Here is a 22,136-nt window from a genome sequence, read left to right on the forward strand (position 1 = left end):
ATTGTGATTTCGTGTAATGACATTTAAGAAAAAGGAAAGGATGTGACATCATCAGCCCACCCAATGAATATTCATGAAGACATGCCTAGAATTGTTTCACCAGAATACCCGGGGGGGGGGGGGAATGCAAATCTTTGAAGTTCAATAACTTAGTTATCTGATTCTAATGAAATTTTCAGCATTTGGCTCTGAATTTTATTCTATTCATCTAGATCTAAATATTTTCAGCCCGGAGCTGTTTTCTCATTCTTTGTGTTTTGGCTGAATTCGTGCACCCGCCTACCAGCGATAAACAGCTTAGCCTTGTCCATGATTTTTTTTCTCGCGGATGTTGTCCACTATCCAATGGTAGTGACCTCCGCCAAGTATACTTTTAAGGTAATTTAACAGAACTCTACTTGGCTTGAACTCAGGCCCTACGATGGAACATTTGTCTTAACCGGGGACGTGAGAACAGGGACTTACAGACGTCCCTGGTTCGACGACGGGGACACAGATTCCACTGGACATTCTAAGGTAAGGCCTGTAATTTTCATGTTCGGAATCATCAGCTCACAAGGGCACTTTTTATTATTTCTACATCTTTTTGCCCTAGATGACAAATTCCATTGTAGGCACGGATCAAAGGAGAGGGGGGGGGGGGAGGCACACCCCGTAAATTTGGAGGAAAAAATATACCCCCATTCGATTGCAAAACTGCGTTCACTTGGGACGGAGTCACGGAGGACGTTGCCCCTCCCTTCTCTCTCTGTTGAGCTTGTCATTTTTTAAGATAATTTTTTTTTCGGGAGACGAAATTAATGATCTTTATTTAAAGGACAATTAAGTCCACCACAACAAAAGTTGATTTGAATAAAAAGAGAAAATTCAAACAAGCATATAGCACTGAAAATTTCATCGAAATCGGATGTAAAAAGAAAGTTGTGGCATTTTATAGTTTCACTTAATTTTACGAAAGTTATCCTGGTCGATATGCAAATGAGAAGACTGATGACGTCATCCACTATTTCTTTTGTATTTCATTATATGAAATATGAAATATTGTATTTTTTCTCATTGTCAACATGTCGAGTTAGCATTGTTTAATACTATACGGTTGGCCCTTATTGTCAAATCTGTTTTAAAAAATGAAATATTGTATAATTCAAACAATAAAAAACAATGATGGACATCATCGACTGTCTCATTTGCATGTCACTGAGTTGTGCATATCACTTTTTCATGTTTTTTGTGAAAAATAAGCGAAACTTTAAAATGACAACTTATTTCACATATATTTTGATGAAATTTTCAGCGTTTTGCTAGTTTGATTTTTCTCTATTTATTCAAATCAACAATTTTCTGGGGTGGTCTTGACCTTTAACATCTATTGCAGTCCCCTCTTCAAAATCCTCCAACCATACATCTGCGTTGACCGCATGTAAGGTTAGAATATTTTAATAGGGTAAGCCCGCTGGTAATTGAGGACCGCTAGTCATAATGCCCGCTGGTAAAAGGGTCCGCTATTCATAATGTGTAAGTTCCTTTATAACCAAAGGTTTGCTAGTCATAAAAGAGAAAATGGGTCATTTGTCATAGTAATAAGGAGCATAAGGTCTGATATTCATAATGCAAAATGAATCATTCATAATCGAGCATGAGGGCCATCACTCTTAAGAGGGCCACTGCTCATAATACTAAAAGAGGGGCGCTAGGTAGCTTTAGTCAAAAGGAATTTTCATCTAGTCCAATACTAATTCGTCAAATTACCAACTCGTCTAATATCCGCATGGTTGCCATTTCGTCCACTCACCATTTCGTCTAATAACCAGTTGGTCAAAAAGCCAATTAGTCTTTATACAATTTATTGGTCTGAAGTGTTTATTGGGCAAAACGAATGGAAATCAAACGAGTATTAGACCAACTGGTTATGAGACGAAATGGTCATAGACCAACTGGTGATTAGACGAAGTGTCGATAGCACATAATGGTTATTATTTTGACCTATAATGGTTGTTAGACGTAATGTTGATGGACGCACGTGAGTAGATGTGTTGGCAGTGGACGAATCGGCAATTTACCTTCTTATTTAATTACCTCCTTTGAAAACTCGATTTCATGACCTGACAAACCGGACATATATATAAACACTTAGTTTTGTAACCATGAACTAATATGAGCGGAAAGCGTGTGCTATTTTTTTATGTTTAGACCCCCCAAACAGGACATTGATAGGATTTGATATCTTGAATCAAGTGGGAAGCCTGTAGTGTAAGCCATTTTTGTGATATGAAAATTTGAGATGTTAAGCGCCTTTAAATAAGGAACACACTGAGTAACCCCCCTCCCCCAAATGCTTGGCTCAAATAAATAAATAATGCGAGCGCGAAGCACGAGCAGAAATTATTTAATCTGCTGACGACAAGTATTTCTTAAGAGCAGATTCTTCTATTAAAGGGGCGCACCGTAGATAGCGGGGGGGGGGGGTCGGAAGTTTGGGTTAGAGCATTTTTTCCCCTTTTAGTAAATTTCTTTTTTCTTATTCTGTTGCGACAATTTGTTTTTGCCCCTTTCAGATAATTTGTCAGTGGACCAATTTTTGGTGAGTCAAGATTTTTTTTGCTCATATAACAAGTTTTTTTTTTTTTTATTCCAGCCCCCTCCTGGATATCTAATGGTGCGTCCCTAGTTATTCTTCATGCTCACATCAATGGCCAAGTTATCCTCTTCATAATGTTTTTAAGTCTGTGAATAAGAATTTACGGCCAATTGCGTTATTTCAAATTTTCAGGTCTGAATAAATGAAGTATCCAAAAAGAGCTCACGCTTCGACTTTGCATTTATAACTAACTTAGACATTTTGAGATGTCTTATTGGGAAAAAAAATAAATATAGTCACCCCCATAAATATTGTGACTGGTGACCTCTGGCATTATAATACTATTAATAACTAGTGACCCCCTTCTGCTTTAATGACTAGCGACCATCTTCTGTTATGACTATATATTGTGAGTCTACCGTGTCCATGTTTTACTACTGGCGACCCTTACTAACCATGCTAGCGACCCTCTTCTTCGATTATATGAATAGCGACCCCCTTTATGATGACTATTTATGTAACAGTCCTCTCGTACTTTATAGCGACACTCTTATGACTGGCGACCCTCCTCTGCTATTTGTCTAGCGACCCTCCTTTCCTAATAAAAGGTCAAGTCCATCCCAGCAAAATGTTAATTTGAATAAATATAGAAAAATCAAACTAGCATAACTCTGAAAATTTCATCAAAATCGGATGTAAAATAAGAAAGTTGTGGTATTTTAAAATTTCGCTTATTTTTCACAAAACAGTGATGTGCACAACTCGGTGACATGCAAATGAGTCAGTCCATGATGTCCATTACTCACTATTTCTTATGTTTTTCATCGTTTGAATTATACAATATTTTTTTTTTTTTTCTTTTTTTTTTTTTACAGATTTGACCATAGGGACCGACTTGACTGAACCATATAATATTAAACAATGCTAATTCCACATGTATTGGGAGGAATTAATCACTGTTTCACTTGACAATGAGAAATTTAGAATACTTAGTATTTCATATTTCGTATTATAAAATACAAAAGAAATAGTGAGTGGATGACGTCATCAGTCTCCTCGTTTGCATACCAACCAGGATGTGCATACAACTGTTTTGAAACTTTGAAATGTCATAACTTTCCTATTTTACATCCGATTTTGATGAAATTTTCAATGTTATGCATGTTGGATTTTTCTCTTTTTATTCAATTTTTTTTTGGGGGGGTGGACTTGTCCTTTAACTAGCGATACGACCCTCTACTTTTACGACTAGCGACCCTCCGATCTTATGGGGGCCGGGGGAAGGCCTGCGTTATCATACCCCCCCCCCCATTATAATTTACTGTCGATCGTGAATCATTCATTATAAACTAATGTGATCATGATCGCGCGCTTCATGCTTCTGGATTTTGCCCTTTATATATGCCATCTTGCCCCCTAAAACGTACGTACGTGAATTCTTATTACACAAATGTCACCCCAGCCCCCCACCCTTTGGTTAATCGGATACATACATGTACATGTACTTACTTTATCAATGCCAATCTGATCCTTCGTCAGGCCTTAAGACCAATGATCCTTCGTCGGGCCTTTAGTTAAGACCAATGATCCATCGTAGGGTCTTAGTGAAGACCAATGTTGGATGGTGTGATAATGGCAACAATGATAATGGTATGAAATGAGATCTCACAAAAATCGAAAATTAATTAAAATCAATAAGAACAAGTATGCAAATAAAGATAAAGATATGGAAGACAATTGTGTTTCATTTTAAGAATTAAATATATCAGCGATAATACTAGTATTATCGCGGGGTTGTCCTTAATTTTAGTTTTACATCTGTTAAAATGTCCAACTGAACCATTCGACATATTTTCATAGTATATGCAAAATAGGAGTGACGATGAATTAAGGTTAAAATGTAGATGGACTGTTCGTGCAACATTCCTGATTAATGAAATATCAATTCAAAATAAATAAATAAATAATGCGAGCGCAAAGCACGAGCAGAATGCATAAATTAGTGCATAAATTAATTATCATGTTACAGGAACATTTAGTGTCAGTTTGTAGGGGTAATAAAACTTGCATTTAGCTATAGTTAATTCAATAAATGGCGAATATAAGTGAAATGGCACGTCTTGGTTATTGCAAAACTAGGAATGTAGTGCACGGGGGTAACAAAATAGAATACATGATTAAATTTAGGGCGAATTCATGCAGGCCATGCCCATATCATTCATGGGCACTAAATTCAAACCCCTCCATCTACGTCTGTGCACTTCTAATTCTGTATGCAATCATAGCATATGCACGTCGTACACGTACGGTGTACATTCTAATACGCGCATACGATTTCACCTAATTAGTATTCATATTTTCTATTTATAGATAGAGCGCGTATACACAGCTTTGCATGCTGTATGCATGCACACACGATACACTCGTAATATACGTGTAATACATACTAGTATTGCATGTGGAGCACACTCGCAGGGGTTAATTTCTCGTTGATACTCGATCTCGCGTACCCCCCCCCCCCTCATTGTGATCACTCAGGTTTTGTCGCCTTTTAAATATTATTTCAAAATTTTAGATTCATTTGACAGAATATGATAAATTATATGTCTGACTTAAAGACGTATTTTGGACACAGCGGAATGGGTATCTCCCCCCCCCCCCCCCGGCTGCTGCTTTCATAATTGAGTGACGCTTTGTCATGCACTTTTGTTTCATTTGCATGCATTTCTTGAATATGATTTAATATTTTGTTAAAATGTATGCTATGCTTATCTATGGTCTGTCCGATCGGCCGAATAATCCGAAATGTTGATTTTGTTTTGTTTCATTCGACACAAACCTACTATGATTGATTCTCTTTTTCATGACGGAGTGTGGAATTATATGGATATTAAGAATTTTTGCGTCAATACACACCCCAGCCGTAGGCTACTCCAAGGGGCGAGCTGAAGATGTATTAAAGAGAGAGAGGGGGAGGGCGCGGCGGGGGTTGGAAATTCCCGCTCGAGATGTCTTCATAAAACTACTTTTACTCCATGGTTATGCTGAAAGTACTAGAAATGTTTGCTATCAAGGAATATATTTTTTTTATTACGAGGGAATCTTTTCTTATATAGCTCCGTTCCCCTAGTCTCGTTGGATAACATTCTGGCGATGTAAATAAAAGGTAATGATTTCTACATGTAAGACAAAATAAGCCTATATTATCGTCGCTGGTGAACCGAACCCCAGCCCCCCTTCCCCCCCCCCCCCCCAGGTTGACAAAATTCTAGTCAACCTCTGATATCCCATTTATATATCCTGCAGTCGTGTTGGACTACGTTTTAACGAAAATAGTATAAGGGTCTAATACTCTTTGGTCAACCTCAGTCACCCCCCCCCCCACAAAAATATAATAAATCAGCCCCATCTCAGAATCGGCTTGTACAAGTCACTTTTTAATCAATAAATCACACCACTTCTCGTTGATTCCACCCGTTTCCCCCTCTCCCTCCGTCAGGTCGCCCTGACCTTGCCTCCTGCCGAACGGATTTTTTTTTTCAAATTAAAGGGTATTCTAGTATGAGGTTGTTTAAAACGTATTGGTGGACTTTTTGATAAAACAACACCTTATGAAAATAACTTTATGACAGTTTACAAACCTTTAATCCTAACTGGCACTCATTTGGAAGACGCGTGATGTGGCCCATTTCTAGGCATTGGAAGCCAGATATTTTAAGTACTGGTATGTTAGGTCAAATCTTTTATGGAATGTCGCTATATTCCAATTCGTATCTTACGGTAATTAATTCAATTCATACCATGGAATTAATTTAAAGACGATAAATTGAAGGACAGTAAATCTAGACCATTCATATGAATTCATGTCAAAATAATAATCGAGGAAAGGCATACAATAATTCATCAAATGCAGAAAATAATTGTACCAAAATCATTTCATATCACAATGCTGACAATGGGAGAAAAAAAATATAATGAACCCCCCCCCCCCCCCCGCAAAAACAAAATACAACCAAAACAATACAAATTCATTCACGTCCGACGCGACACAGCTGCTAGTAGTTTGAAACATGGAGGTATATGAACACACACTTCGCCTCCATACTAGTACTCGAATCCAAAACAAAGTACGAGCCTCAGTCAAGTGTCACACATATCACATGCACGAGAAAAGGAATAAGGGAAGAAAGGATATTGATAATGGTGGTAAGCATCAACTGATAATTTAATTCTAGATTAAATTAAGGCAAGCGCACTTCTACTCGTGCCGCTGTTTTCTTGTGAGCGAGCATTCTATACCGGCCGGCGCCGAAATCCTCGGCGCACCAGTTTTGCGCGTGCGCTGTAACTAGGCGCTGTTCTGCATCGTTCCGCCGATCCTCGCCAGTTATCGCGCATGCGCTGTGACTAGGTCCTATTCCGCTTCGTTCCGACAATCTAAGTTCATTGCCACGCCCACAAGTTCATTGCCACGCCCACAAATCGTCGGAACGCGTTCTTGAATCTGTCCAGTGTTCTCCTGCACGCGAACGGACCTCATAATAAAAATACGGTCCCTTAAGTCTTGTCTCCCTTAAAAATGCAAAATGTATGGTACACAGCCTTGATGCACACATGTACACTTAAAAGAAGACTCTGCATACTACTAGTAAATGATTGTCCCTACTGTAGATTTAAAGTTAAAGGTAAATTCCAGTTCTGGTAACGATCTCAAAATGACTTTTTACAGAATCTAATATAATGACCACCCAAGTGTCTGTTTGTATGAATAAAAATATGAGCCAAAGGATTCTGGAAGAAATTGTGTAATTGCTGAGAAATAAGCCAAATAAGCGCGGATTCAGTCACTTCAGTCGGGTCTTTATTCCAGCAATAATAATACACTGTCCCACGTGTGCCTATCTGTGTAGGCGATCTTCAGTGTGATCGTATTTCAGCTTAGATTTTATGATTTCACAAAGTTCAGTTTATGTAACTGTTACAGATCTAGATCCACGATGATATAGTCATACTTAATCTTGGTTTACAGATTTTCTCACGAAATTAGTGTTTTACTGCAACTACTTTCATTTAGCTTTAAGTATCAATATAAGATGGCAATCTTTCCCACAAAAATGGTTGGCAAAGGGATATTGCATCCCATACTAATAATATAGAGTCATAGAAATTACAATTCTAAAAAGATTGGTATTCTCACAGTTGTAGTTAATTTGGGATTTTCCATGCTCCCATGGAATTCATTGAAATTCATTTCAGGCACTCCATAAAATAATATTATAATTAAAATTATAGGCATTCCATAAAATAACAATATTACAATTAAAATTACAATAACCAATTATTGATTTAATCAATGGTATCATGATTTGAGAATACCAACCAATGGAATTAGGGCCCTCCTCCCTTCTGTCTGCAAAAAGTAAAGTATGATTGAGTGCATTAAAGTCAGATGGACATAAAATACTGATACGCAATAAATCAATTTCACAGGTAAAATTTATATTACGTTTAAAATATACCTTTCTCTCCTTCTTCTTCTTTGCCACCTGAACCACCTAATGAATCCTATACTGATGATAACGGCTGCTATGAAGATGGAACCAGCAAGTATTAAACCCATTGTTACGTTTGTGATGCCTATCCTATTATGTGATGGGGTGTTGATTGTAGGGTCGCCATCCGTTATATCTGGGACTGATGGCGTTCTGGAAGAGGTCTCCATGGAGCATGCATTTGTATCACCTGCAAGAGAAAATAAACAAAATCTCAGAATCAAAACTAACTTTTCAGCAATATATTTGTGGTGACTATCCTATTATGCAAATAGGTTGTCAAATAGATTTGCCATCTGGTATATCTGGGAGTGACGGTGTTCTGTGATTTAGCATCAATTGCAAAATATATCTGGGAGTGATGGTGGTCTGTGATTGGGTGTCAAATGTAAGATATACCTATGACTGATGGCATCTTGTAATGGTTGTCAAATAGGTTGCCAACAGATATATCTTGGACTGATGGGGTTCTGTAATTGGGTGTCAAATAGGTTTGCCATCAGATATATCTTGGATGGGGTTCTGTGATTGGGTGTAAGTTGTAGGCTTGCTATCAGATATATCTGTGACTAATGGCATCTTGTGATTGGAGTCAATTGTTAAAATATGTCTAGGGACTGATGGCGGTCTGTGGTTGGGTATCAAATATAGGTTTGTCATCTTGATATATCTGGGACTGATAGGGTTCTGTGATTGTCTGTCAATTGTAGGTTTGCCATCATATATATATTTGGGACTGATGGGGTTCTGGAAAATTATCCATGGAGCATGCACTTGTGCCATCCCTGGTACAGAAAAGAACACACAAATTATACTACATGTGCAATCAACATTACTTCTCTCAAGTTGAAATTATTCCATTTAACATGGTGGCTAAATATGCTCATAATACATTTGTATTAAGCCCTATATAAATATTGCATTTTATTATCTAAGGGAGAAAATTAATAAAATCAGGATCAAAGTTCATTTAAGAAATGCTGTGTAAATATTGAAAGGTAAAGCGGTTGTTTATTTTATTATACCAAGAATGTTGTCAAAGGATTGGTGGTTATGGAATTGTGCTCATGACCCTTATTCAAAACTAAATCATTGTCATTTTAAGTAAAATATGTTTTATATGACATCCAACAAAATGTGGTAAAAATAATTTATTTTATTATTGACATGCTTCATTCATATTATCTAGAACTTGGAAGGGGGAGAGTTTCACAAAGTTCTACATATAAAAACTAAATCTAATTTATGAATGACAGGAATACAAAAGCTAGAATGGGTTTCTCGATATTTTCTTGGCACTCTGACTTAAAAAAAGTTGCAAATGTTAAATAAATTTCTTGTGCGAAGGATTGTGTTTGCCAGGATCTAAATTACTTCATCTAGCCATTATTCAGAAAGTCATGGGCTAACATAATTTTTGTATTAAAAGGCGTCAATTTTCAGTCATTTGTAAATCTCTCATAATAAACAAAAATTGAGACCCTGTTACACAAATATATTAAATAAATTGTTCAATTATTCTCTAATCTATGGGTGCACATACATGTAACAAATGCAATCAATCACAAAAAAAATCAGCCACATGATCAGACATTAAAGTTATGTGCTACTGAACCCAGGTCCAGGAAAAAACACACAAATTATACTACATGTACAATCAACATTACTTCTCTCAAGTTGAAATCATTCCATTTAACATCGTGGCTAAATATGCTCATTAACAAAACCTCACTTGAAAGAGGAATGAATGTATTGGATGTTTTTTATACAAACAGAGCTGTTGAAAGGGATTATTCTTCAAGGTTCAAGAACTGGCTTCAACAAAGAAGCTACATACATGTATGCAAGCTACACTTTCTCATTCAAAGGAACAAAAACAATGTTTCTTTTCATTGGTTCTTTAATACTGATCCCATCCCTTCATGGCTGTAATCCTAATACTATGGCTGCTTTAACTTACAAGAGATTAGATTAGAAGGCTTTCTGGATTAAAGCCAATCTCTGCAGTGAGTCATATCTGCATTGATAGGATAATTACTATAACATCATGTTTAGGCTAAAATGTGTTTTACCAAACTCAATAAAGAAACATACAGCAGTGGCTCTGAACTGGAGGGTAACTCCATTTGCTTTAATTCTTTCCCTATTAAAAGTTATTCATAGTTAAAAAAGATTTTTTCTTTCTTTCACCAGGACATGTAACAATAAACTTTACATGCTTTTCTTATGGCCCCAAGGAAAAAAAGGATCAAGGAGAAAATGACAAATTAAGTACATAACTACAGGAGAGTTGTCCTTGCCTCTTGTCACAATATAGGCCTACACATCAAGTTGCCAATTTGAAATTTATAGTCATCAATTTTTCAAAAATTCTTATCTTAGTCTCCAGATTTTGAAACAGAGGGTCGTGGGTTCGAATCCCAGCCATGGCGTAATTTCCTTCGGCAAGAAATTTATCCACATTGTGCTGCACTCAACCCAGGTGAGGTGAATGGGTACCTGGCAGGAATTTATTCTTTGAAATGCGTGTGCGCTGTAATCTTAGTAATTACGGCTGCCGAGCTACAGCTGGGGTAATAATATCCAAGTCCTTTGGAAGCGCATAGAGACATTATTCATAAAGATATGCGCTATACAAGAACTGTTTATTATTATTATTATTATTATCTTTTTACTCCTTATCCGATTTACCTTACGATTTCTCCATTCTGTTTCTCTTATTTTTCGCCTGCTATACATTCCAAACATTCATTTAATTGGGATTATTTTACACCAGATTTTAATACCAAATTCTGCAAAGTGCTCAGTGGATTTTGATGTGATAATTTGATTAACTTGAAATTCAAGAGGACTTGGCATTTTAACTAATGAGTAGCAAATGATGTTCCTGGTCAGCAGGCTAAAATTACCAGATTTGTCAAAAAAAGGCTTTATAAAATAGTATGGGAATTTCTAAACTACCAGAGATGAACGAGAACTGAATACTGTAGGCTTTGCAACATGCTGTTGTTGTTTCCATTTAATGGTATTAATTAAAAAAACAGCTTTTTACCCCTTTGCTGTTTATTTTTTTTTTCAGGTTATGTCTTGGGGTCAAGGATAATATGTTTTAGGGTCAAAGTGACAACTTGAGATAGTCTTCTGTCAAGATACACTTATTGTCTATGGTGCCCATTAGGGTCTGCACCTACAGACTATAATTTACCTTGCATGTAATGTGCTTTCAATGAGCTGACTGGCTGGCCCTGTGGAGTATCACATGTCACCCACACAGAGAGATCATCCCCATCGAAGACAACACTCAATAGATCATCAGAAGGAAGATTTGCCTTCTCCGTAACTTGACCTTTGACCTCTTGGTGAAGGACACAATTGGTGGAAGAGTATTGGAATGTAGGCTGCCACCTAACAGATGCATAGTCTAACATCAGCTCAGGTCTCCAAATACACAAGTTTATATCTGTAATAAAATACAGCATGAAAAAATGAATACTGTATATTAAAGATAAATGGCAATTGTGGTAATGATTACAAAATGAGTTTATACAGAATCCAATCAAAATAAAAAAATATGTGCACAAGGATTGAGGAAGAAATTGAAATATTGGAAAAACAATTGTGAAATTTGAGCACAAGCAATAATAATACATTGCTCCATGTGTATGTGCTTATCACAGCCCTAAATGACCTTTGAACTTGGTTATGTGACCTGAAACTCAGGCAGGATGTTTTATAGTAAATACATGTACTTCATTACCCTTATGTTTAAGTTTCATGAACTAGGTCCATATACTTTTTGAGTTATAGTGTCATTTCAAAAACTTAACCTTAGGTTAAGATTTCAATGTTAACACCGCTGCCGTCAGGAAAGCGGCACTAATAGTCTCGCTCTGCTATGCAGGCGAGGCAAAAATCAGCTATATGATCAATTACAAAGATTTGTATTACATAGCTCCAATTATGGGGAGTGTTTCATAAAACAAATAGTCTGTGAATTTCACTGAGTAATTTGCTTTGAGCCGTTCAGACACAAGTGAGAAAAAAAAACTGCAGAGTTTAAGTAAAGCTTGTAATCACTTTGAAAGAGACATTCTGTGATTAACGCATGGTGTTGAGATATAATTGTAGTCAACCATTCTATAGATCACGGTCAATAAGGACAAAATTTGTGTACATATTTGAAACACACAAAGTTTTAGACATACTTTGTGAGATTTGGGTCAATCTATTTACAGGTTTCCAAATAATTTCCTTTGATTCCACCACATTTATAATCTATTCTGAGTCTATTTGGTTACAACATTTTATTTACATAATTATTCTCAACCCTCAAGTCAGACTATTTCTTTTTTCTTTGTTTTGATCTCACAAATGTTTAATTAAAACATATACACATTTCACTCAGTATATGTTTGGAGTTTATAGTTTTGCAATGCGTTATTTTTGATTATTTTTATGGCAATGTGGAAATAAAATTTGAAGTACACTGTATTTCATCTTACCTTTTTGACCAGGAGACATACTGCCTAAACCACTATCAGAACAGATGTGGGTTGAACTCGTATTGCCTGTAAAATAAAACAAAATGATATTTACAAATATTTGCAAAAAAAACCTTGGCTATTATAACAGACAGAATTAAATTCCTTCTTTTAATCATATTTCTATAAAGAAGACATGGTCAATTCCAGCGTAACGGACATGACAGTCAGACAGATTTTTGCAATTCAAAGTTTCATTTAGTAGAATTGGCAGTCTTTGAATAATTGTTAGTGAGCTTATCAGACACATTCAAGTATCGGTTACATACACATGAAATTTCGAATCGTTTCGTTGAACAGTTGCATAGATAATGCACTCTTTGTGAGCGTAACGGACATGACACGAAATGGACGAAGCATTTTTACCTCCTATTGTTTATCAAAATTCCTGTGAATTCTTAGACTGCATGCACCTGATGATGGTGTTACTTACACCTTAAGATCATATTCTTTTCATAAAATGATGTTCAACAACAGTTTTTCAGTGCATTCTGTATTCGTAGCTCAAAATGTAGCGTAACAGACATGACACACGTAGCGTAACGGACATGACAATTTTGTCCACTTTTTGTTAGCGAATATAATTTTTTTATTACAAGATAATGTAGAAGTCTAATTGTTTACATATTAAGGTAAGAAGTTAGAGACACACATCACAACTGGTATTCTGTAATAACTTGTATAATTTTGTAATTTTAGAGGGGGGCTTTTCTTACAATGTTTATAAAACAAAAAAATATTAAGAAAATTTTCTTTCTACACCAGATAGTAATAATTAATGAATATTTTCCAGTTAATACCACCCACCACATCTAATCAAACAAAAATAAGTTGATAATAAAGGTTATTTTTATTCATGGCTTTAGTATTCGACATTACACTAGCGTAACGGACATGACACTATCATGAAGTGAACGACATCGGCACTTCTTAGTTTCACAATGAAAGAAATATGAATGATGAATGTAACAGCAAAGTACTAACTTTCTTAAGAAAAACATGTAGATCTTACTGGCAGGTTTTATTAATCTAATAGCTACAGGGGAATGTGATATTTTATATAGAATACAATGCTTATATAAAGTGATAGTACCACTACGGCACACTGAGAAGACCGAATCTCATTTTTGGGTGAAGAAAAAAAATGTACAAAACATGTATAAATCCAAGTTGAACACATCATGGAAATGTATTTTATGATAAAGAATATATACTAGTTTGTCAGTTTTTAAATTGAAAACTAACATTAAAATGCACTTTAAAGTTTAAAAGCAGTACCTGGAAACCAGTCTTTCATTAGAGTTGAAAGGAATTTGGAATGTTTGTAAATCACTTCTGAGAATTTCTTTTAAGAACTAATATCATCCTGAGTACAATCATCATCTAATCAGATCTTGGATGTTCTAAAACATCTACTACTTCATTATTTAGAAAAAATGTTTCCTTTTCATGACAGTAAGAGAATGAGTTCCCTTGTTTTCTGAAAATTTCACACCATGCCCATCTTCTTGTTAGGTGGTAACATGGGCAACAAAGTATTTTAAATTCAATTCACACAGAAGTGTTCACTTGTACTTCCGAAGAGAGGATGAAGTTGATTGTGGCTCATCATCACTGGTTATTTTAGTCTTGACTCTCCTGCTCACATTCAAAGTAGTGTATTTGTTTGTTTTAAGTTGTTTCCTATTCTCACCAGTTTAGTTTTTAATTGTGAGCCAGCACCATCAATGATCTCATGAATGCACAAGTTGCAATTTTATCATGTTCTATACTGTCCCCGCAAACACCTAAGACAATCAATTGTCTTTTTTTCAAACACAAATGATGCAGGCTGAGATCCGAGTATGTTGCCAGAGCTACATGTACAGCTGCATCTAATCCTGATATTCTGTGCCATACCAGTAATTCTCAGAAAAATCTACCAGAACAAGAGCTGAACTTTCATCATTCACCAACTTCAATTTTAGCTTGAATGATATGCAGATTTCATGAATTAATGAGTTAATAGTATTTGTATCTGACATCCAGCTACCCTCAATCAATTGAGACTGACCATCAGTCTGTTACACTGAGCCCAATATTTCGTTTTTGTGAATGCTGCCTCGTGTTATATATAAGGTGTCATGTCCGTTACGCAAAGTGTCATGTCCGTTACACAATTTTTATGAAAATGAGAATTGGTAAGGGAAAATGATTGCTACACATGGTAGGGTGTTTGATTCTAACATAGAATCTGAATTTGCAGTAACTTCAGACAAATTTCCTGTTAGCTATGAAAACTTTAAGTGAAAAACGTAACGGACATGACACTGGTAATGATAAAGAAATCGCACAAATCTGAAGATCGATTTCTCTAAAATTAATGAATGGCATAAAATTTAACAATTATTTTCTCTTGATGTAAACATTAATCAACTATTTAAAAGTTGAACAAGACCTCTAGGACCTTATTTGCTTTTTGTAGAGACAGGAAGGATGAAATGTTTAAAAATAGCCACATTTTTGTTTTTTGCAATTCACTATTCTACTTTTTAAGTGATGGAAAAAATGCAAAATTTTATCAATATTACGATTTGTCTATTGAAAAATCAAACTTTATAGATTACTTTTTAAGAAAATTTTACTCCTTAAGTGAAATCTTAAACTTTATTTTTTCACTGAAGTGAACATTTTCCATGGAATTGCCCACATAAATAGGGACCATAGAAGAACAGTGCTTTGTTTTATAAAGGACTTTCCACTATGGTGGATTGGCCATGATTTTATTAACTAAATGTAGACCTATAGTAACATGGCTAAAGCAACCAATCAAAATCAAGTTATCCATGATACATAAATGGTATATGCATAGCAAATTGCAAATACAATGCAATAACACAAAATACAACGCCTACTTAGCTTGTTGTACGCGAGCAAATGGGAGACTGAATGTCAAACATTTGTACCTTGCACACACGACGTACCATCTAGAATGTACCGTCAAAAATGTACCGTTGCAAGGCTTTAGGAGGTGACGTCACAATACGATTCAATTCATTGCACTCAGTAAAAAATGAAGGTGAAATACACATATAGCCTGCTGGCTAAATGCGCAATGCTGCCTGAGGTCATGTGTGCTTGTGAGATTTTGCTTTTCGCTTTCTATATTTTTGCTCCTATTTCATAGATTACTGCAGGGAAAACTCTTTGTTTTTTCATTAATTCGCTAAACTCCAAGGCGTTGTACAACACAAATAGTGAATATTCTTATTCGTGCAATGGTGCCTATTCGCTATTTGTATACTATACCATACCACACCATACCTAACCATACCATACTACACCATACCACACCATACCATACCACACCACTCCATACCATACCATACCACACCATACCACACCACACCACACCACACCACACACACCATACCATACCATACCTGTATCTAATCTTATTTCTGGAGATTGGTAACTGGAGGAAGATGACAAGGTACATGTTGTTCTGATGGTCCATACTCCTGGACTCTGTAGACTGATCTCCTGGCTACCGTGAGATGGTAAATTATAGGCCACTTTCGCTGGATCCTGGCTGCCTTCTTGTGAGCAGACAAACTCACAGTGCGATATGTTCACAGGCATGGTGGAGGACACGGCCCATCGCACGGTCGCTGCCTTGGTGGCCCGGTTGAAGTCTGTGCACATGTGAGTTCCTATGGAATCTAAAAAAACAAAGGAAATATAATAAAAGGGAGTAAATAACAGGTAGGCATGTGGTTTGATCATAAATTTTGTTTCTCAAAAGAATGGTTATAAAAATTATTGGGCAAATCCATAAAATATGTACGTCCGACCCCCTTGATGTGGGACCTTCATGAAATTGTCCGTCTCTGATTTCTGGTTCTTATGACAGTCTGTGCAATGCTCTAAAATGATCATGATTTGGTCAGTTCATAAAGTGAAGTAAAACTGTAGAAAATGGGGGTCGGACGTACAAAAAGATTGATCATTTTATGGAATTGCCCTATTTCATACTAAACTTCCAATTCTTCATGTACAGCTCTCTCTTATTAACTGAGCACTGCACACTCCTCACACAAGGTTCTTTTGTATTAAATCACTCCACCATCCTCCATACTGCTTTCTCCACTCCTCTCTCTCTCTCTTTCTCCTTTCACCTCTCCCTTTCTGATTGGTTATAATGTTTTAAGTAGATGCAGTCAAGCTTAGATGATAATTTGCATACTGTTTTGTTTGTATATATATCTGAATATTCAGTTATACTTTGTGATATTTATATATTAATTTACATTTATGGAATGTTGCCAAGAATGCAGTAAGGTTTAAAACATTGAACAAGTGGAACACCTCTGGCAGTCTCACCTGCAATACGCAATTCGATATAGCAGCAGTGCGGACTTTGAAAACAGCTATTGAATAATTATTTACAAAAGAAAACACTCATATGATGATAAAATACTCTGTTCATTGATCTAAAACGACCTTTGGCCATGATCATGTGATCTAAGATGTGTGCAAAACAATCATTTATACTTGATTACACTTTTGTCTATGTTTCATGAACTAGATCCATAAAGTTATGATGCCAATTCAACAAGTACCCTCAACATGGCCAAAGTTCAAGGACCCAAAATGACCTTTGACCTTAGTAATTTGACCTGAAACTTGCACAGAATGTTCAGTGATACTTTATTACTCTTATGCCTAAGTTTTATGAACTAGATCCATAAACTTTCAAAGTTGGTAATTCAACAAATTATACTGCCAACATGGCTAAAGTTCATTGACTCTAAATGACCATTGATCTTGGTCATGTGACCTGAAACTCGCAAAGAATGTTCAGTGATACTTGATTACTCTTATGTCCAAGTTTTATGAAGTAGCTCCATGAAAATTTTAAGTTACGATGGAAATTCATCAATTACCCCTAACATGCCCAAAGGTCATTGACCCTAATTGACCTTTGATCCTTTTTCATGTGACCTTCCTTATGTGTAAGTTTCATGAACTAGGACCATATACTTCCTAAGTTATGATGACATTTCAAAAACTTAACCTTAGGTTAAGATTTCGATATTGATTCCCCCAACATAAAGTTCATTGACCCTAATTGACCATTGATCTTGGTCATGTGACCTGAAACCAAGGCAGGATGTTCAATAATACTTGATTACCCTTATGTCCAAGTTTCATGAACTAGGTCCATATACTTTCTTAGTTTTGATGTCATTTAAAAAACTTAACCTTAGGTTAAGATTTTAATGTTGACGCCGCCGTTTGAAAAGGGGCGCCTAGTCTCGCTCTACTATGCAGAGACAAAAACTGGGAGTTGGCCAGTAAGTTCTCAACATGATAACTTGTCTGCTGGGCTGCCTCTGTGATTCAAGAGTACTAGGAATGATTGTGAACTTGTTAGAACTCCATACTTCACAACTATTTCCGAAACGCGATCAGGGAACATGTGTTGATTTTGCTTTGAATTTTTTTATCTTTTCTATTCTTTAAAGATAAATTCCAGTTTTGGTAACGATCTAAAAATGACTTTTTACAGAATCTAATATAATGACCACCTAAGTGTCTGTTTGTATGAATAAAAAATATGTGCCAAAGGATTCTGGAAGAAATTGTGTGATTGCTGAGAAATAAGCAAAATAAGCGCGGATTCGGTCACTTCCGTCGGGTCTTTATTTTAGCAATAATAATACACTGTCCCACGTGTGCCTACCTGTGTTGGTGAGTTCAGTGTGAACATTTTTCAGCGTAGATTTCAAGATTTCACAAAGTTCAGTTTATGTAACTGTACCAGATCTAGATCCTCGATGATATACTGACAATTAAGCCTTGTTTTACAGACTTTCTCATGAAATCAGTGTTTACTGCAAATACTGGAATTTCTCTTTAAAATAATATTACTCCCCTCACTCCTTCATCTCTTATTTATTTATTTGTGTTAAAAAATATACAGTGTAGGACATTACAGAAGGTGAAATATATACTTTACCATTTACTTTGTCAATCACAAGGAAGGAATTTACACTGTGTATGTCTTTTTCTTTTGTAAATACCAAATGATTATCAAAGATTACAATCACAATCGATTACGGCAATACGTAATTCAACTATACTTTTTTACAGATTTTAGCTTCATATGTCCTCTCATTTTATTAAAAAAAAAAAAAAAATTCATGTTTATAAAAAATTCTGAAATTGATAAAAATTCATTTCAAAACCAAAGACAAGACCGAAGCTTTCATACTTTGTCAGTTACGCGGAAGGGATTTATGGTGTGGCACACAAAGCATTTTCTACAAATATCAATGAGATTTTCGGGTAACAATAAGATTACCTATCTACCTGTGTGTGATTATGAAAAAGACAGAATTAAAAAAAAAATGCTCGCCCAAGCAAAGGGCAGGCCATCAGAATCTTGTGAACATGTTAGCGATTTGGCCAGAAGAAGGCGGCCTTGCCCTTGCCTCCAAGACCAAGTCCAAGGCCAAGCAAGGCAAGCTTGTTTCCGTGATCCATCCCTGTCCCTGACCCTGTTTTGTAACTTTTGTTTCAGGCAAACATGGCATAATTTTCAATTGGGCCTTTGGGCCACAGATTTCTAATGTTACAGAGGAATCTGGCTGGGAAAAGGCCAAAATAATGGCAACTCTGGTGTAGACAGCTCAGCCTCGGGCATTCACCCAGACGGGGCCAGGCACTACACTGGTGGCTTTTATTATCAACAACGTATGCGATTCATTATGCGCACATATCTATCACATTTATCACGATTCTGTGATAGTATTCATTCGAATGCACAAGAGATAAATCCCCGGATATAGCACTAGTAGGCCTAGTTAGACATCTCGCAGTCGCAACAACACCAAACATCATAATATTTTCAATTGTCAATCACTGAAATACTGAAACACATCATGCATTTTAATCATTACCTGCTATGGCTGCAGATATGTTCAACACTTTAAGACCAAAGTGAAGAAGAATTACAAAAATCAACATGATAAAGTCGCTAATGCTCGGTCCGTAAATCCAAACAAAGTCATAATTTGCTCAGCCTCCAGATCCAAAAAATAACAAAGACAGCTGATAGAAGAGATTTCGATACAGCGTACCGTATACTGCATAGCGTAGGTCTGTACTACGTCTAACAAGGAGAAAGGGTACGAATAAGGTTATCCCTGATATGACTGCGTTTATAGGGGGGGGGGGGCCGTTGCTGCACAGATCTAATTTGGGGCCCGGGCGTAGCATGCAGAAAAACAAAACATTAAATACCGGTAATAATAATGAATATTTTGAGGCGCTAAAAACATATACTACCTGTCACAAGGGGGATGGGCGCCGTTAAGGGGGAGGGGCGTGAAAGCAATTTTGGAAAGTGAAACTATATCCAAAAATAAACTCATATGGGGTGGGGCACTGGGGTGCCTATAGTTTTCTGCACAGATTATTGGGGTACATGCAGGCACTGGTACAAGCATCGCTCGAAAAAAAGGCAAGAAAGTATACTGTACGACATACGTCATCCCCAAAAAATGCGATCGAGCGAAGGAGCAAGCAAAAGTTTTGACTTTTGACATAATATTCAGAATACTGTAGTGTGAATTAGACCAAATGAAAATTAGACCAAGTGACGATTAGCCCAACTGGGCATTAGACCAATTGGCAATTAGACCGAGTGGTCATTAGCCCATTTGGCTATTAGACCAAGTGGTCATTAGACGAATTGAATATTAGACCACGTGGGAATTAGCCCAACTGGTTATTAGCCCAAATGGAAATTAGACGAATTGGATATTAGACCAAGTGGGAATTAGACGAATTGGATATTAACCGAACTTGTTGTAGACGAAATGAGTTTAGACTATGTGAAGTTGGACGAAGTGATAAGCTAGTAGACCAAGTGGTATTAGACCATCCGATACATGGGTCAAGAAAGCTTAATCTAAATCTGTTACCAACTGTTTCTTGGGGTTGATCTGTCCTTTACAATTTTATGATTATGAAATATTATATTTTTCTCCTCATTGTGAAACAAAGTTTATCCCTCACTGAACATGAGGATTTTTTGGGGGGCCGATGTATGGTTCAGTTAACTGGCCCTTTCTCACTTTTGTCAAATCCGTAAAAGAATAAATTATGTATAACTAAAACAGTATTGATAATGAGCGAGAGACATCATCGACTCTCTTTTGCATGTCACCAGAGGCGTAGCTATAGGATTTTTCCCCAGGGGGCACTGGGGGTCCTTGATTTTAATGGGGGGGTATAGGCAACATTTTTTTCTGTGTGTGTATATATGTATGTGTCACAGAGGCGGATGCAGCTTACGGCAATAGGGGGTGAGGCCCAAAATTATTTTAACCCATATTTTCCCGATCGGCCGTTCAAACTTGAATTTTGTTTGTTTGAAGGGGTAGTCCTCACAGCCACTTCTTAGTGCTAGCGCGAAGCGTGAGTTATTTTTTTGTTCGGACGTTCAGGTATTTTGTCCTCAGAAATTAACATTCTGGGCAATGTTTCAATAATTAAATAATGCGAGCGCAAAGCGCGAGCTGAACATTTTTGACATTCCTACCTAAAAAAAGGGGGGTAATTTTAAGTACTTTAATTTTGTAATCATGAAAAGGATGTATGTAATCAAGCAATTGATGCGAGCTGAAGAAAATTTAGATTTTAAACCTAAAAAACGTGATACTCCGCACGTTTTATAAATTATGAATAGGATATAATTGGGTATCCTCCTACGAGCTAAAATTATATATAGTGACATGAAAGATTATTTTGCAAGTCTTCCCCTTATCTTATTTTATTCGCTCATATCTTCCTCCTCTTTTTTCTTCTATCTTTCCCCTTTTTTCTCAATTTTTGCTCCATTTTTTCAGGGGGGCACATCAAATCTCAGGGGGGGGGGGGGTACGTGCAGGGCCAGCCCCCCCCCCCCCGTAGCTAAGCCACTGCATGTCACTAAGTTTATACAAGTGCAAAAGTCTGAAAGATAAACTTTAACATGTCGTAACTTTTTTTTATTTTACACCCGACTTTGATGGATTTTTCAGCGTTATGCTTGTTTCATTTTTGTTTCAATTTGCATGGGGTGGACTTGTCCTTTAAAAATGTCCCGGGAGGTGCACTGGTGCAGTCAAATATATTAATGTACACACGCGTGCATGGCCAAATTATTTCCAAACGCCCCCAAAACGAGTTTTTCTCTGTGTACGTGCAAAATAACCCCCTAAACAAGTTTTTCGCGGGCTTTATTTACACATTTTGGCCCCTAAACAAGTTGTCGCAAGAATATGACCCCGGGGAAAAAGCTTGGCAAAAAAACATACCCTAAACACGTTTGGCTAGTCTAAAAAAAAGCTTTGGAAAAAACATACCCTAAATACGTTTGTTGACCATGCACTTTTCCCTTTTGTGAGGTCGAAGTTCGAACGTGCGAGAGCGGAG

At 36.6% G+C, this 22,136-nt stretch overlaps 1 protein-coding gene across 1 annotated transcript; it reads right to left on the bottom strand.

The window, feature by feature from the left end:
* Positions 1–6,118: 6,118 nt before the first annotated feature.
* LOC129270767 (uncharacterized) lies at positions 6,119–19,748 on the bottom strand. The gene is made up of 5 exons (XM_064106444.1): positions 19,616–19,748; positions 16,094–16,372; positions 12,633–12,698; positions 11,336–11,590; positions 6,119–8,320 (listed from the first exon to the last, which is right to left on the bottom strand). The coding sequence occupies exons 1-5, from the start codon at positions 19,680–19,682 to the stop codon at positions 8,076–8,078; spliced, it is 912 nt and encodes a 303-aa protein (XP_063962514.1). The 5' UTR covers positions 19,683–19,748; the 3' UTR covers positions 6,119–8,075.
* Positions 19,749–22,136: the final 2,388 nt, after the last annotated feature.

Source organism: Lytechinus pictus, chromosome 11, assembly GCF_037042905.1.
Source record: "Lytechinus pictus isolate F3 Inbred chromosome 11, Lp3.0, whole genome shotgun sequence".
Lineage (NCBI taxonomy): Eukaryota > Metazoa > Echinodermata > Echinoidea > Temnopleuroida > Toxopneustidae > Lytechinus > Lytechinus pictus.

What these genes read in the sequence shown, in the direction of transcription:
- LOC129270767 (XM_064106444.1), bottom strand. Translation starts at nt 19,682, where the DNA reads ATGTTGATTTTTGTAATTCTTCTTCACTTTGGTCTTAAAGTGTTGAAC. An exon ending in AGAAATAAGATTAGATACAG is followed by an intron (nt 12,699 to 16,093) that starts GTATGGTATGGT and finishes TTTATTTTACAG; the next exon opens with GCAATACGAGTTCAACCCAC. An exon ending in TATGTCTCCTGGTCAAAAAG is followed by an intron (nt 11,591 to 12,632) that starts GTAAGATGAAAT and finishes ATTTTATTACAG; the next exon opens with ATATAAACTTGTGTATTTGG.